Raw genomic sequence first — 15857 nt, forward strand, 5'->3', positions numbered from 1 at the left:
GATCTAACTTGATAAACTTTTGAAAACCATTTTGTGTAATTGCAACATCTCGGCAAATTAACCCAGCACCCCTCTTCTTTTGGACTGTAACTAGATTTTTTAAAATCCCTAGTGAGCTTATTTTTCAAGTTACTTTATACACTTCTCCTTGGTCAAACAAGAAATAGATAAACAGCGAAATTTAGGATATGAAAAATATTTTATCAACAAAACATGGCATTAAGGTACTAAATCTATAAATTCACCTTGAATGATGGATATAAGAAAAGAAAAAAAGGAAAAAAAGGAAAAAAAGAAAAAAGGAAAAAAAGAAAAAACATAAAACAGAAAAAAAAGAAAAAACGCCCCCCTTGTAATAGCCCACATCTCTTTAACAAACAAACCTACCCTAGAATGGTTTAGGCGCTGGATGGGTTTCCGCGTATTCTCTTTCGATAGCACGAATAATCGCCACTTCGCCGGCCCAGGCTATTGCCGTTTGGTTTGGGAATAAGTAAAGCTCAGAAGCCAAGGTTGCATTAATGTGCAATATTTCCAAAACCTTATCGAAACCAGCTTTCCCTCTTGGGATGGTGTGGTTGAGGTACGAGTTGACAACACCATCCAAGTATTCAAGCGGGATCCATGCTGGTAATGGGTACGTGTCTCTCTTGCCTGTTCCATATCTATACGAGGCAGTTCCTGTTTTGATTTCCCTCTTTGGAAGTGGCACTGGTTTTGCCTCTTCTCTTTTGTCATGCAAACCAAAAATTATACTTCCATCAGTTTTGTTGGGGTAACCAAAAAAGATTGCATTCAACGTAGCAAAAAGAGTCGCAATTGCAAAAAACAATTGTACAAACTTCATGATGAACTATTGATTATTGATGCAAAGTAGATATTTGAGCAAAAAAGACAAAAAAGACAAAAAAGAAAACAAAAAGAAAACAAAAAGAAAAACCAATTGCCGTATGATTCTGGAATTGGTAAAACTTGTAATCTTAAACCTTGGACTTTTGAAGAAAAAGACTTATAAAAAAAATATTTTGATTGGAAGCAAAACTGAATTGTTTATATAGTTTTTTTTTTTTTTGGTAATCTGTCAATTCGGACAGAAGCCAAAAAAAAGGCAGTGTTTTAAGCCATTGTAACATAGTAAAAGATGCCCATTGCCCAAAGATTAGCATTATAACAATAAAGAAAGGGCAAAAAAAAAGCAAGAAAGGGTGGAGGAATAGAAGAGGAGGGGAGGAAAGAAGAAAGGGAGGTGAGACGAAAGGCGGATAATTTCTTAAGCAAGCAGAGTGCTGCAATGGTTTGTTCTTCACCTACGTTAATACCGCAAATTTCCACTTATTTTGATTCTTATTCTTATTCTCAATTTTCTTATACTTGGTTATATGGGCTTTTCATTTTTGCTTTTGAAACAATAAGCTCTGTGTTCATAACATGTGCAAACGAAAATGTACTTCTTTCGTTTAGCGACAAAGTTGTTTATCAGGGGGTTGAAAACCTTGCAAAAACAGCTGTGTGTATATAAAATTTTGAGAAATTCAGACAACAGCTTTTAATTGACACTATCTCATAATGGATCGAAAGAACGGTTAGAATTTTTTTTGTGTAAAAGGATTAAAACACATCCACAGTGTAATTAGTCTGGCACGTTATTGATCGACATTTTAATTCTTTCTTTCTTTGTTCTTTTTTTTTTTTTCCTTCTTTTTAGTTTTCGGTTAATTAAAACAGTGATTTGTGATGGTCTTATGGGAAATCAATTAGGTTTATCACTCGCTTTTCAATTCTGTCAACAATTTCAAGAGCTTCTGAATTCCAAAGTTTCAGAGACCAAGGATATATTTGTTCCCTTTGGTATTGCCGTGGCTTTAAGACAAAAACCAAAACGGGCTGAATTTCCAACGCTCAGAATTTAATGATTTAAAAAAATAACTTCCCTTTGATATTCATGCATTGTGCTGATAGGCTCAGCTGAAAATTTTGCTTTCCTAATGAATAATTTTCATAGTTTCCACATTTTTTTTCTCTTGGGTGTTGCTGCTAATGTTAATGATTATTGTTGATAGTTATTGTTAGGAACTATTGTTGATAGTTATTGTTAATGATTATCAATGTTAAGAAGAATATTATACTAGAAACCAGTCGACTATAATATACTATTCATAATAAAACAAAGGCAACCTGGTAAAATAAAGAAAAGAAAATGCAAGCAACGAATGGAAAGGTTTCGAGCCATGATGTCGCATAGCACTGTCACAAGTAACAAGTGTACGACTGCTGAGCATCGGTTTGAGCTGGTAGCTCACCGATACCAGCGGTTTGAGTTCGTGACTTGATAGGCTATATTCCAACTAAGTGTAATTGTCAATGATCGCACCTATAAAGGTCTCAATGCTCATAAGTTAAGAGAGTAAATTGTCTCATACAAAGTCACTAGTAAGGAGAATCGTGAGAGTATACACTCCGCACGTTCACCTAGTGATTTGTGTTCAATGTAGTTGACCGTCTAAATTATGTATTTAACCGATATTTCTATATAATAGTGATAAGTTAATTTTACCACTTCTCGTTCCTATTTATATAAACTCATCTCGTTTGAAGTTTCAAGTTTCCCATGTCGTGCAATATTCTCCAAATATTCACTTAGCGGAAACGAGGGCACAGAGCGTCCAGTGTGTGTCGCACTGTGACATCTTCCCCCCTTCAAAGTCAGATGAAAGATACGGCCTAATTTCAGTTGTACTTTGGAAAAATATTGATTTGAGGTAAGATAACTGTACAGTATGATGATAACCGTTGTGGCCTCCCCCCCTGCAAAGCAAAGGCTTACCTATTAAAAGTGAGCGAAGCGGCAACAAAAGGTTTCGACAATTTCCTGAAATTCTATTGAATAAAAAGGGAAATGTTCTCATCAACGTTTGTAGCAAATGAATACCTTCAAATCCAAAAACCAAATATTGCGGGTTTTGTTCAGTTATTGTTGGGATATAATTATCTTTCACGCCGTGCGGGTTACGAGTCGACGTCGACAATACATTGGGTAAAGTAAAAAGCATTTCACCATCAACTAGCCGCGCGCCTGGGTCTGTTTGTTCGGAATTCGTCGACAAAATATCAAGACTTCGGTTAAAAACTCCCCTACTACTAAAAACGGAAAGTCAGCATCTCCAATATTCTAATAATTGAACGTCCTGTAGAAACACTGAGGTTTCATAAAATAAGTTGGTTGTTCCTTTGGGATTCTGTCCCACGGTAGTTACCTTCTCCGTCGAAACACTGAGGTTTCATAAAATTTGTTGGTTGTTCCTTTGGGCTTCTGTCCCACGGTAGTTACCTTCTCCGTCGTTTTTTGAAAGGTGTATCTTCTCACCCGAAACACTGAGGTTTCATAATAATAATTGGTTGCTTCTTTCGGGATGCAATTTTGTCTTTCTCTCAAGATGCTATAAAGTCTTTCTTGCGAGATGCAATTTAGTCTTTCCCTCGGTAGTTACCATCTCCGCCGTTTTTATCTGGTGTAATTCTACCTCACCGATAACCCGTGTAGTTTGTTTAGTCTGCTACCATCATACTCAGATGAGTCCGTAGACAGTAATGATGATTTCTTAAACGCTGCTTTAACGGTGCTTATTTACCTTCTAGAATGTAATAAGTCTTTTTTAAAAAAATGATATAAACCCAAATTAGGGATGTGGTCATTATCCTAAAAATACTTTCCTCGATCTTTGCACCAATTGAGGGTAGCCACTTATACCCGTGCAATCTTCGGTACTCGTTTCAACGCCATGCCTATCACACGTACAGCCTTCAAACTATAGCCAAGTCAGCAGACACGACTCTATTCGGTCTATAGTTGCACTCTGTCTAACGTCTACAACCTTCGCCCTTTGTCAACTGATGGGTGAATATTCCATCATAAAGTGTTGACAGTATACGCTATTTGATATTTTCTGGTGTAGTCTCGGATACGTCCCGATGACTACGATGCATTATGTTCCATTGGACTAAACTCGCATAGTTCTCCAATGAGGAGTAGCTCCTCCTTTAAACTGTAGTTCACAATAGTGAAGCTATTAATTCGTGGATAGGAGATTTACTCTTCCACAGGTCCTTCTCATAAATGATATTGACCAAATGTTGAAATGCCAAGGTATTGAAATGTCATGATCATTCAATATCCTGGTCGACAATACTGCTTAACAGTAGCCTCAACCAATGTATCAATTACTTGAAATATTAGGTAACCATATCAAATCATTCAAATAACATGATTTGCAAGGATTTGAGGTCCTCACTCTGGTCGCCATTCTGTCGCATAGCACTGTCACAAGTAACAAGTGTACGACTGCTGAGCATCGGTTTGAGCTGGTAGCTCACCGATACCAGCGGTTTGAGTTCGTGACTTGATAGGCTATATTCCAACTAAGTGTAATTGTCAATGATCGCACCTATAAAGGTCTCAATGCTCATAAGTTAAGAGAGTAAATTGTCTCATACAAAGTCACTAGTAAGGAGAATCGTGAGAGTATACACTCTGCACGTTCACCTAGTGATTTGTGTTCAATGTAGTTGACCGTATAAAATCTATATTTTACCGATATTTCTATATAATAGTGATAAGTTAATTTTACCACTTCTCGTTCCTATTTATATAAACTCATCTCGTTTGAAGTTTCAAGTTTCCCATGTCGTGCAATATTCTCCAAATATTCACTTAGCGGAAACGAGGGCACAGAGCGTCCAGTGTGTGTCGCACTGTGACAATCTTCTTTCCTTCTTTCCTTTGTTTTTTTTTTCTGTATATATATTTAATTTTGCATTCCCGCTCCTCCCCTCCCACATATCTTATCTACTTGAAAGAAAGTTGAAGTGGACAAGTAGTTTATTCTACACCAGCCCATAAGTAAGACATTAGCAAAAAAAAGAAAAAAAATCAAAAATCTGGAGCCACACTGCTTTGTTTTCATGATGAAGAGGCTATCGTTTAAGCATTTCAACTATTTTGGGTATGGTATCTATCATGATATCAAAACCAGACTCCCGTACTACAAGTCCGACTTTACTGATGCGTGGAACTATCGAGTCATCCCTTCGTCTACATTCATCTTTTTCGCCAACTTGCTTCCAGCAATCGCATTTGCCCAGGATATGTTCGATAAGACCAATAATGCCTATGGAGTGAATGAGGTTCTCATGTCCAGTGCATTTGGTGGAGTTGTATTTGGATTGTTCTCGGGCCAGCCTTTGTGCATCGTGGGCGTTACTGGTCCCATCTCAATCTTTAGTTACACCGTGTACGAGCTAATGACCCCACGAGGGACTCCATATTTTCCATTTATGTGTTGGATATATTTATGGAGTATGGTTTTCCATATTATAATTGCAGTAGGGAACTACATCTCCTGGATGAGAATCATTAGTCTTTACTCGTGTGATATATTTGGGTTCTTTATCAACTTGGTCTATATCCAAAAGGGGATCCAGATCTTGCTGAACCAGTTTGACGATGTTAACTTGGCAAGTGGATACTGCTCGGTCATGATTGCTTTGTGTATGATCATTTGTGGTGTAGGATCAACCACATTTGGAAATTATCTCCACTACTTTCGTCCCTGGGTCAGAAAAGTATTTGTCGATTATGGAGTAGTTGCATCGGTGATTTTCTTTACCGGGTTCATCCATTTTGGTGGGAAATTGAACGATACAGAGCTTGCTCGATTACCAATAACCAAATCGTTTCAGCCAACTGAACATGGCGATATACGACCACACGGATGGTTTATTCATTTCTGGCCGGGCGAAAACATTGAGGTTGGAGACGTGTTTCTTGCCATTCCATTTGCCATTCTCCTTACTTTTCTTTTTTACTTTGACCACAATGTATCATCATTGATGTGCCAGTCCAAGGAGTACCCACTCAAGAAACCAGCATCGTTCCATTGGGATTTCCTCTTACTTGGACTCACAACAGGGTTTGCTGGAATTATGGGTATCCCTCCACCAAATGGTCTTATCCCGCAAGCACCACTTCACACTGACTCTTTGGTTGTTTATGACCATAGCGGAAAGAAGCTTTCGGTGGTGGAACAAAGAGTCACCAATACAGTGCAAGGAATAATGACCTTTGTGATGATGTCGCGGCCGTTTCTAGTAATCTTGGGGCTTGTCCCTCAAGCAGTTCTTTCGGGTCTTTTCTTCATCATGGCGATCTCGGGACTTCACGGCAATATCGTCACTAATAGAATTAGATACATTTTCTTGGATAAGCATTATATTGAAAACGATCCCAATTGTCCCCAGCTTTTCAGAGATATCCATGCTTTACCTACGAAGAAATGGTTTTACATATACGTTGTACTCGAAGTCATAGGTGGTGTTGCAGAGTTTGTAATTACCTTGACCATTGCGGCAGTCGGATTCCCTGGTGTTCTATTATTTCTTGCATTTTGCGCCAAATGGATCTGGCCGTTGTTTATACCACGCGAAGAGCTAGATCGATTGGATGGAGATGTGGCGGATGAGTTTATATTAAAAAACTTTACTGTGGCATCGGACGAGAAGAAAAGGAGGAAACAAAACGGGGTAGATGAAGAGAAAGCGCTGGAGAGTGAGATCGACGATGATGCAGAAGAGTATACAAGAGATGCAGCCATCAGTAGCAGCGAGTGAGTCTCTATACTTTACGTTTACTAAATTTTTTTTTTGTTTTCAATTCTTGTGTGCTATTGAGCAATTTTTGCACTTGTGCAATTGTGCCATCACAAGTGGGTGGCTGTGCATGTGGATGTACATCATAGGACACACATCCATTTGAAAGTGTGATTTTATCTGTTTGCTTATATATATAATAATAATAATGATAATAATAATAAAAATAGATGTTTCTTTGTTGTGGGGTTGCGAATAAGTTTCAAAGAGAATACGGTTCTCAATGATTAGAAGTATAGTTTTGAAATTGCTCAATAGTATATACCATCTTACCCTCACGTGATCTAACTTGATAAACTTTTGAAAACCATTTTGTGTAATTGCAACATCTCGGCAAATTAACCCAGCACCCCTCTTCTTTTGGACTGTAACTAGATTTTTTAAAATCCCTAGTGAGCTTATTTTTCAAGTTACTTTATACACTTCTCCTTGGTCAAACAAGAAATAGATAAACAGCGAAATTTAGGATATGAAAAATATTTTATCAACAAAACATGGCATTAAGGTACTAAATCTATAAATTCACCTTGAATGATGGATATAAGAAAAGAAAAAAAGGAAAAAAAGGAAAAAAAGAAAAAAGGAAAAAAAGAAAAAACATAAAACAGAAAAAAAAGAAAAAACGCCCCCCTTGTAATAGCCCACATCTCTTTAACAAACAAACCTACCCTAGAATGGTTTAGGCGCTGGATGGGTTTCCGCGTATTCTCTTTCGATAGCACGAATAATCGCCACTTCGCCGGCCCAGGCTATTGCCGTTTGGTTTGGGAATAAGTAAAGCTCAGAAGCCAAGGTTGCATTAATGTGCAATATTTCCAAAACCTTATCGAAACCAGCTTTCCCTCTTGGGATGGTGTGGTTGAGGTACGAGTTGACAACACCATCCAAGTATTCAAGCGGGATCCATGCTGGTAATGGGTACGTGTCTCTCTTGCCTGTTCCATATCTATACGAGGCAGTTCCTGTTTTGATTTCCCTCTTTGGAAGTGGCACTGGTTTTGCCTCTTCTCTTTTGTCATGCAAACCAAAAATTATACTTCCATCAGTTTTGTTGGGGTAACCAAAAAAGATTGCATTCAACGTAGCAAAAAGAGTCGCAATTGCAAAAAACAATTGTACAAACTTCATGATGAACTATTGATTATTGATGCAAAGTAGATATTTGAGCAAAAAAGACAAAAAAGACAAAAAAGAAAACAAAAAGAAAACAAAAAGAAAAACCAATTGCCGTATGATTCTGGAATTGGTAAAACTTGTAATCTTAAACCTTGGACTTTTGAAGAAAAAGACTTATAAAAAAAATATTTTGATTGGAAGCAAAACTGAATTGTTTATATAGTTTTTTTTTTTTTTGGTAATCTGTCAATTCGGACAGAAGCCAAAAAAAAGGCAGTGTTTTAAGCCATTGTAACATAGTAAAAGATGCCCATTGCCCAAAGATTAGCATTATAACAATAAAGAAAGGGCAAAAAAAAAGCAAGAAAGGGTGGAGGAATAGAAGAGGAGGGGAGGAAAGAAGAAAGGGAGGTGAGACGAAAGGCGGATAATTTCTTAAGCAAGCAGAGTGCTGCAATGGTTTGTTCTTCACCTACGTTAATACCGCAAATTTCCACTTATTTTGATTCTTATTCTTATTCTCAATTTTCTTATACTTGGTTATATGGGCTTTTCATTTTTGCTTTTGAAACAATAAGCTCTGTGTTCATAACATGTGCAAACGAAAATGTACTTCTTTCGTTTAGCGACAAAGTTGTTTATCAGGGGGTTGAAAACCTTGCAAAAACAGCTGTGTGTATATAAAATTTTGAGAAATTCAGACAACAGCTTTTAATTGACACTATCTCATAATGGATCGAAAGAACGGTTAGAATTTTTTTTGTGTAAAAGGATTAAAACACATCCACAGTGTAATTAGTCTGGCACGTTATTGATCGACATTTTAATTCTTTCTTTCTTTGTTCTTTTTTTTTTTTTCCTTCTTTTTAGTTTTCGGTTAATTAAAACAGTGATTTGTGATGGTCTTATGGGAAATCAATTAGGTTTATCACTCGCTTTTCAATTCTGTCAACAATTTCAAGAGCTTCTGAATTCCAAAGTTTCAGAGACCAAGGATATATTTGTTCCCTTTGGTATTGCCGTGGCTTTAAGACAAAAACCAAAACGGGCTGAATTTCCAACGCTCAGAATTTAATGATTTAAAAAAATAACTTCCCTTTGATATTCATGCATTGTGCTGATAGGCTCAGCTGAAAATTTTGCTTTCCTAATGAATAATTTTCATAGTTTCCACATTTTTTTTCTCTTGGGTGTTGCTGCTAATGTTAATGATTATTGTTGATAGTTATTGTTAGGAACTATTGTTGATAGTTATTGTTAATGATTATCAATGTTAAGAAGAATATTATACTAGAAACCAGTCGACTATAATATACTATTCATAATAAAACAAAGGCAACCTGGTAAAATAAAGAAAAGAAAATGCAAGCAACGAATGGAAAGGTTTCGAGCCATGATGTCGCATAGCACTGTCACAAGTAACAAGTGTACGACTGCTGAGCATCGGTTTGAGCTGGTAGCTCACCGATACCAGCGGTTTGAGTTCGTGACTTGATAGGCTATATTCCAACTAAGTGTAATTGTCAATGATCGCACCTATAAAGGTCTCAATGCTCATAAGTTAAGAGAGTAAATTGTCTCATACAAAGTCACTAGTAAGGAGAATCGTGAGAGTATACACTCTGCACGTTCACCTAGTGATTTGTGTTCAATGTAGTTGACCGTCTAAATTATGTATTTAACCGATATTTCTATATAATAGTGATAAGTTAATTTTACCACTTCTCGTTCCTATTTATATAAACTCATCTCGTTTGAAGTTTCAAGTTTCCCATGTCGTGCAATATTCTCCAAATATTCACTTAGCGGAAACGAGGGCACAGAGCGTCCAGTGTGTGTCGCACTGTGACATCTTCCCCCCTTCAAAGTCAGATGAAAGATACGGCCTAATTTCAGTTGTACTTTGGAAAAATATTGATTTGAGGTAAGATAACTGTACAGTATGATGATAACCGTTGTGGCCTCCCCCCCTGCAAAGCAAAGGCTTACCTATTAAAAGTGAGCGAAGCGGCAACAAAAGGTTTCGACAATTTCCTGAAATTCTATTGAATAAAAAGGGAAATGTTCTCATCAACGTTTGTAGCAAATGAATACCTTCAAATCCAAAAACCAAATATTGCGGGTTTTGTTCAGTTATTGTTGGGATATAATTATCTTTCACGCCGTGCGGGTTACGAGTCGACGTCGACAATACATTGGGTAAAGTAAAAAGCATTTCACCATCAACTAGCCGCGCGCCTGGGTCTGTTTGTTCGGAATTCGTCGACAAAATATCAAGACTTCGGTTAAAAACTCCCCTACTACTAAAAACGGAAAGTCAGCATCTCCAATATTCTAATAATTGAACGTCCTGTAGAAACACTGAGGTTTCATAAAATAAGTTGGTTGTTCCTTTGGGATTCTGTCCCACGGTAGTTACCTTCTCCGTCGAAACACTGAGGTTTCATAAAATTTGTTGGTTGTTCCTTTGGGCTTCTGTCCCACGGTAGTTACCTTCTCCGTCGTTTTTTGAAAGGTGTATCTTCTCACCCGAAACACTGAGGTTTCATAATAATAATTGGTTGCTTCTTTCGGGATGCAATTTTGTCTTTCTCTCAAGATGCTATAAAGTCTTTCTTGCGAGATGCAATTTAGTCTTTCCCTCGGTAGTTACCATCTCCGCCGTTTTTATCTGGTGTAATTCTACCTCACCGATAACCCGTGTAGTTTGTTTAGTCTGCTACCATCATACTCAGATGAGTCCGTAGACAGTAATGATGATTTCTTAAACGCTGCTTTAACGGTGCTTATTTACCTTCTAGAATGTAATAAGTCTTTTTTAAAAAAATGATATAAACCCAAATTAGGGATGTGGTCATTATCCTAAAAATACTTTCCTCGATCTTTGCACCAATTGAGGGTAGCCACTTATACCCGTGCAATCTTCGGTACTCGTTTCAACGCCATGCCTATCACACGTACAGCCTTCAAACTATAGCCAAGTCAGCAGACACGACTCTATTCGGTCTATAGTTGCACTCTGTCTAACGTCTACAACCTTCGCCCTTTGTCAACTGATGGGTGAATATTCCATCATAAAGTGTTGACAGTATACGCTATTTGATATTTTCTGGTGTAGTCTCGGATACGTCCCGATGACTACGATGCATTATGTTCCATTGGACTAAACTCGCATAGTTCTCCAATGAGGAGTAGCTCCTCCTTTAAACTGTAGTTCACAATAGTGAAGCTATTAATTCGTGGATAGGAGATTTACTCTTCCACAGGTCCTTCTCATAAATGATATTGACCAAATGTTGAAATGCCAAGGTATTGAAATGTCATGATCATTCAATATCCTGGTCGACAATACTGCTTAACAGTAGCCTCAACCAATGTATCAATTACTTGAAATATTAGGTAACCATATCAAATCATTCAAATAACATGATTTGCAAGGATTTGAGGTCCTCACTCTGGTCGCCATTCTGTCGCATAGCACTGTCACAAGTAACAAGTGTACGACTGCTGAGCATCGGTTTGAGCTGGTAGCTCACCGATACCAGCGGTTTGAGTTCGTGACTTGATAGGCTATATTCCAACTAAGTGTAATTGTCAATGATCGCACCTATAAAGGTCTCAATGCTCATAAGTTAAGAGAGTAAATTGTCTCATACAAAGTCACTAGTAAGGAGAATCGTGAGAGTATACACTCTGCACGTTCACCTAGTGATTTGTGTTCAATGTAGTTGACCGTATAAAATCTATATTTTACCGATATTTCTATATAATAGTGATAAGTTAATTTTACCACTTCTCGTTCCTATTTATATAAACTCATCTCGTTTGAAGTTTCAAGTTTCCCATGTCGTGCAATATTCTCCAAATATTCACTTAGCGGAAACGAGGGCACAGAGCGTCCAGTGTGTCACTTAGCGGAAACGAGGGCACAGAGCGTCCAGTGTGTGTCGCACTGTGACAATCTTCTTTCCTTCTTTCCTTTGTTTTTTTTTTCTGTATATATATTTAATTTTGCATTCCCGCTCCTCCCCTCCCACATATCTTATCTACTTGAAAGAAAGTTGAAGTGGACAAGTAGTTTATTCTACACCAGCCCATAAGTAAGACATTAGCAAAAAAAAGAAAAAAAATCAAAAATCTGGAGCCACACTGCTTTGTTTTCATGATGAAGAGGCTATCGTTTAAGCATTTCAACTATTTTGGGTATGGTATCTATCATGATATCAAAACCAGACTCCCGTACTACAAGTCCGACTTTACTGATGCGTGGAACTATCGAGTCATCCCTTCGTCTACATTCATCTTTTTCGCCAACTTGCTTCCAGCAATCGCATTTGCCCAGGATATGTTCGATAAGACCAATAATGCCTATGGAGTGAATGAGGTTCTCATGTCCAGTGCATTTGGTGGAGTTGTATTTGGATTGTTCTCGGGCCAGCCTTTGTGCATCGTGGGCGTTACTGGTCCCATCTCAATCTTTAGTTACACCGTGTACGAGCTAATGACCCCACGAGGGACTCCATATTTTCCATTTATGTGTTGGATATATTTATGGAGTATGGTTTTCCATATTATAATTGCAGTAGGGAACTACATCTCCTGGATGAGAATCATTAGTCTTTACTCGTGTGATATATTTGGGTTCTTTATCAACTTGGTCTATATCCAAAAGGGGATCCAGATCTTGCTGAACCAGTTTGACGATGTTAACTTGGCAAGTGGATACTGCTCGGTCATGATTGCTTTGTGTATGATCATTTGTGGTGTAGGATCAACCACATTTGGAAATTATCTCCACTACTTTCGTCCCTGGGTCAGAAAAGTATTTGTCGATTATGGAGTAGTTGCATCGGTGATTTTCTTTACCGGGTTCATCCATTTTGGTGGGAAATTGAACGATACAGAGCTTGCTCGATTACCAATAACCAAATCGTTTCAGCCAACTGAACATGGCGATATACGACCACACGGATGGTTTATTCATTTCTGGCCGGGCGAAAACATTGAGGTTGGAGACGTGTTTCTTGCCATTCCATTTGCCATTCTCCTTACTTTTCTTTTTTACTTTGACCACAATGTATCATCATTGATGTGCCAGTCCAAGGAGTACCCACTCAAGAAACCAGCATCGTTCCATTGGGATTTCCTCTTACTTGGACTCACAACAGGGTTTGCTGGAATTATGGGTATCCCTCCACCAAATGGTCTTATCCCGCAAGCACCACTTCACACTGACTCTTTGGTTGTTTATGACCATAGCGGAAAGAAGCTTTCGGTGGTGGAACAAAGAGTCACCAATACAGTGCAAGGAATAATGACCTTTGTGATGATGTCGCGGCCGTTTCTAGTAATCTTGGGGCTTGTCCCTCAAGCAGTTCTTTCGGGTCTTTTCTTCATCATGGCGATCTCGGGACTTCACGGCAATATCGTCACTAATAGAATTAGATACATTTTCTTGGATAAGCATTATATTGAAAACGATCCCAATTGTCCCCAGCTTTTCAGAGATATCCATGCTTTACCTACGAAGAAATGGTTTTACATATACGTTGTACTCGAAGTCATAGGTGGTGTTGCAGAGTTTGTAATTACCTTGACCATTGCGGCAGTCGGATTCCCTGGTGTTCTATTATTTCTTGCATTTTGCGCCAAATGGATCTGGCCGTTGTTTATACCACGCGAAGAGCTAGATCGATTGGATGGAGATGTGGCGGATGAGTTTATATTAAAAAACTTTACTGTGGCATCGGACGAGAAGAAAAGGAGGAAACAAAACGGGGTAGATGAAGAGAAAGCGCTGGAGAGTGAGATCGACGATGATGCAGAAGAGTATACAAGAGATGCAGCCATCAGTAGCAGCGAGTGAGTCTCTATACTTTACGTTTACTAAATTTTTTTTTTGTTTTCAATTCTTGTGTGCTATTGAGCAATTTTTGCACTTGTGCAATTGTGCCATCACAAGTGGGTGGCTGTGCATGTGGATGTACATCATAGGACACACATCCATTTGAAAGTGTGATTTTATCTGTTTGCTTATATATATAATAATAATAATGATAATAATAATAAAAATAGATGTTTCTTTGTTGTGGGGTTGCGAATAAGTTTCAAAGAGAATACGGTTCTCAATGATTAGAAGTATAGTTTTGAAATTGCTCAATAGTATATACCATCTTACCCTCACGTGATCTAACTTGATAAACTTTTGAAAACCATTTTGTGTAATTGCAACATCTCGGCAAATTAACCCAGCACCCCTCTTCTTTTGGACTGTAACTAGATTTTTTAAAATCCCTAGTGAGCTTATTTTTCAAGTTACTTTATACACTTCTCCTTGGTCAAACAAGAAATAGATAAACAGCGAAATTTAGGATATGAAAAATATTTTATCAACAAAACATGGCATTAAGGTACTAAATCTATAAATTCACCTTGAATGATGGATATAAGAAAAGAAAAAAAGGAAAAAAAGGAAAAAAAGAAAAAAGGAAAAAAAGAAAAAACATAAAACAGAAAAAAAAGAAAAAACGCCCCCCTTGTAATAGCCCACATCTCTTTAACAAACAAACCTACCCTAGAATGGTTTAGGCGCTGGATGGGTTTCCGCGTATTCTCTTTCGATAGCACGAATAATCGCCACTTCGCCGGCCCAGGCTATTGCCGTTTGGTTTGGGAATAAGTAAAGCTCAGAAGCCAAGGTTGCATTAATGTGCAATATTTCCAAAACCTTATCGAAACCAGCTTTCCCTCTTGGGATGGTGTGGTTGAGGTACGAGTTGACAACACCATCCAAGTATTCAAGCGGGATCCATGCTGGTAATGGGTACGTGTCTCTCTTGCCTGTTCCATATCTATACGAGGCAGTTCCTGTTTTGATTTCCCTCTTTGGAAGTGGCACTGGTTTTGCCTCTTCTCTTTTGTCATGCAAACCAAAAATTATACTTCCATCAGTTTTGTTGGGGTAACCAAAAAAGATTGCATTCAACGTAGCAAAAAGAGTCGCAATTGCAAAAAACAATTGTACAAACTTCATGATGAACTATTGATTATTGATGCAAAGTAGATATTTGAGCAAAAAAGACAAAAAAGACAAAAAAGAAAACAAAAAGAAAACAAAAAGAAAAACCAATTGCCGTATGATTCTGGAATTGGTAAAACTTGTAATCTTAAACCTTGGACTTTTGAAGAAAAAGACTTATAAAAAAAATATTTTGATTGGAAGCAAAACTGAATTGTTTATATAGTTTTTTTTTTTTTTGGTAATCTGTCAATTCGGACAGAAGCCAAAAAAAAGGCAGTGTTTTAAGCCATTGTAACATAGTAAAAGATGCCCATTGCCCAAAGATTAGCATTATAACAATAAAGAAAGGGCAAAAAAAAAGCAAGAAAGGGTGGAGGAATAGAAGAGGAGGGGAGGAAAGAAGAAAGGGAGGTGAGACGAAAGGCGGATAATTTCTTAAGCAAGCAGAGTGCTGCAATGGTTTGTTCTTCACCTACGTTAATACCGCAAATTTCCACTTATTTTGATTCTTATTCTTATTCTCAATTTTCTTATACTTGGTTATATGGGCTTTTCATTTTTGCTTTTGAAACAATAAGCTCTGTGTTCATAACATGTGCAAACGAAAATGTACTTCTTTCGTTTAGCGACAAAGTTGTTTATCAGGGGGTTGAAAACCTTGCAAAAACAGCTGTGTGTATATAAAATTTTGAGAAATTCAGACAACAGCTTTTAATTGACACTATCTCATAATGGATCGAAAGAACGGTTAGAATTTTTTTTGTGTAAAAGGATTAAAACACATCCACAGTGTAATTAGTCTGGCACGTTATTGATCGACATTTTAATTCTTTCTTTCTTTGTTCTTTTTTTTTTTTTCCTTCTTTTTAGTTTTCGGTTAATTAAAACAGTGATTTGTGATGGTCTTATGGGAAATCAATTAGGTTTATCACTCGCTTTTCAATTCTGTCAACAATTTCAAGAGCTTCTGAATTCCAAAGTTTCAGAGACCAAGGATATATTTGTTCCCTTTGGTATT

The 15857-nt window shown here is 37.6% G+C and overlaps 5 protein-coding genes across 5 annotated transcripts; 2 read left to right on the top strand and 3 right to left on the bottom strand. All coding sequences in view use genetic code 12, as the record gives it.

Moving 5' to 3' along the window:
• Positions 1 to 388: 388 nt before the first annotated feature.
• PVL30_004388 (uncharacterized protein) lies at positions 389 to 847 on the bottom strand (the record flags this gene model as incomplete). Its single annotated transcript, XM_061119566.1, has 1 exon — positions 389 to 847. The coding sequence occupies one exon, from the start codon at positions 845 to 847 to the stop codon at positions 389 to 391; it is 459 nt and encodes a 152-aa protein (XP_060975549.1).
• A 4115-nt stretch (positions 848 to 4962) lies between these two features.
• On the top strand, positions 4963 to 6663 carry PVL30_004389 (uncharacterized protein; the record flags this gene model as incomplete). Its single annotated transcript, XM_001523033.2, has 1 exon — positions 4963 to 6663. One exon carries the CDS (start codon positions 4963 to 4965, stop codon positions 6661 to 6663), a length of 1701 nt encoding a protein of 566 aa, XP_001523083.2.
• Positions 6664 to 7371: 708 nt separating this feature from the next.
• PVL30_004390 (uncharacterized protein) lies at positions 7372 to 7830 on the bottom strand (the record flags this gene model as incomplete). Its single annotated transcript, XM_061119567.1, has 1 exon — positions 7372 to 7830. The coding sequence occupies one exon, from the start codon at positions 7828 to 7830 to the stop codon at positions 7372 to 7374; it is 459 nt and encodes a 152-aa protein (XP_060975550.1).
• A 4153-nt stretch (positions 7831 to 11983) lies between these two features.
• PVL30_004391 (uncharacterized protein) lies at positions 11984 to 13684 on the top strand (the record flags this gene model as incomplete). Its single annotated transcript, XM_001523035.2, has 1 exon — positions 11984 to 13684. The coding sequence occupies one exon, from the start codon at positions 11984 to 11986 to the stop codon at positions 13682 to 13684; it is 1701 nt and encodes a 566-aa protein (XP_001523085.2).
• A 708-nt stretch (positions 13685 to 14392) lies between these two features.
• On the bottom strand, positions 14393 to 14851 carry PVL30_004392 (uncharacterized protein; the record flags this gene model as incomplete). The annotated part of the gene is made up of 1 exon (XM_001523036.1): positions 14393 to 14851. One exon carries the CDS (start codon positions 14849 to 14851, stop codon positions 14393 to 14395), a length of 459 nt encoding a protein of 152 aa, XP_001523086.1.
• Between the last annotated feature and the right edge of the window lie 1006 nt (positions 14852 to 15857).

Source organism: Lodderomyces elongisporus, chromosome 5, assembly GCF_030384665.1.
Source record: "Lodderomyces elongisporus chromosome 5, complete sequence".
Lineage (NCBI taxonomy): Eukaryota > Fungi > Ascomycota > Pichiomycetes > Serinales > Debaryomycetaceae > Lodderomyces > Lodderomyces elongisporus.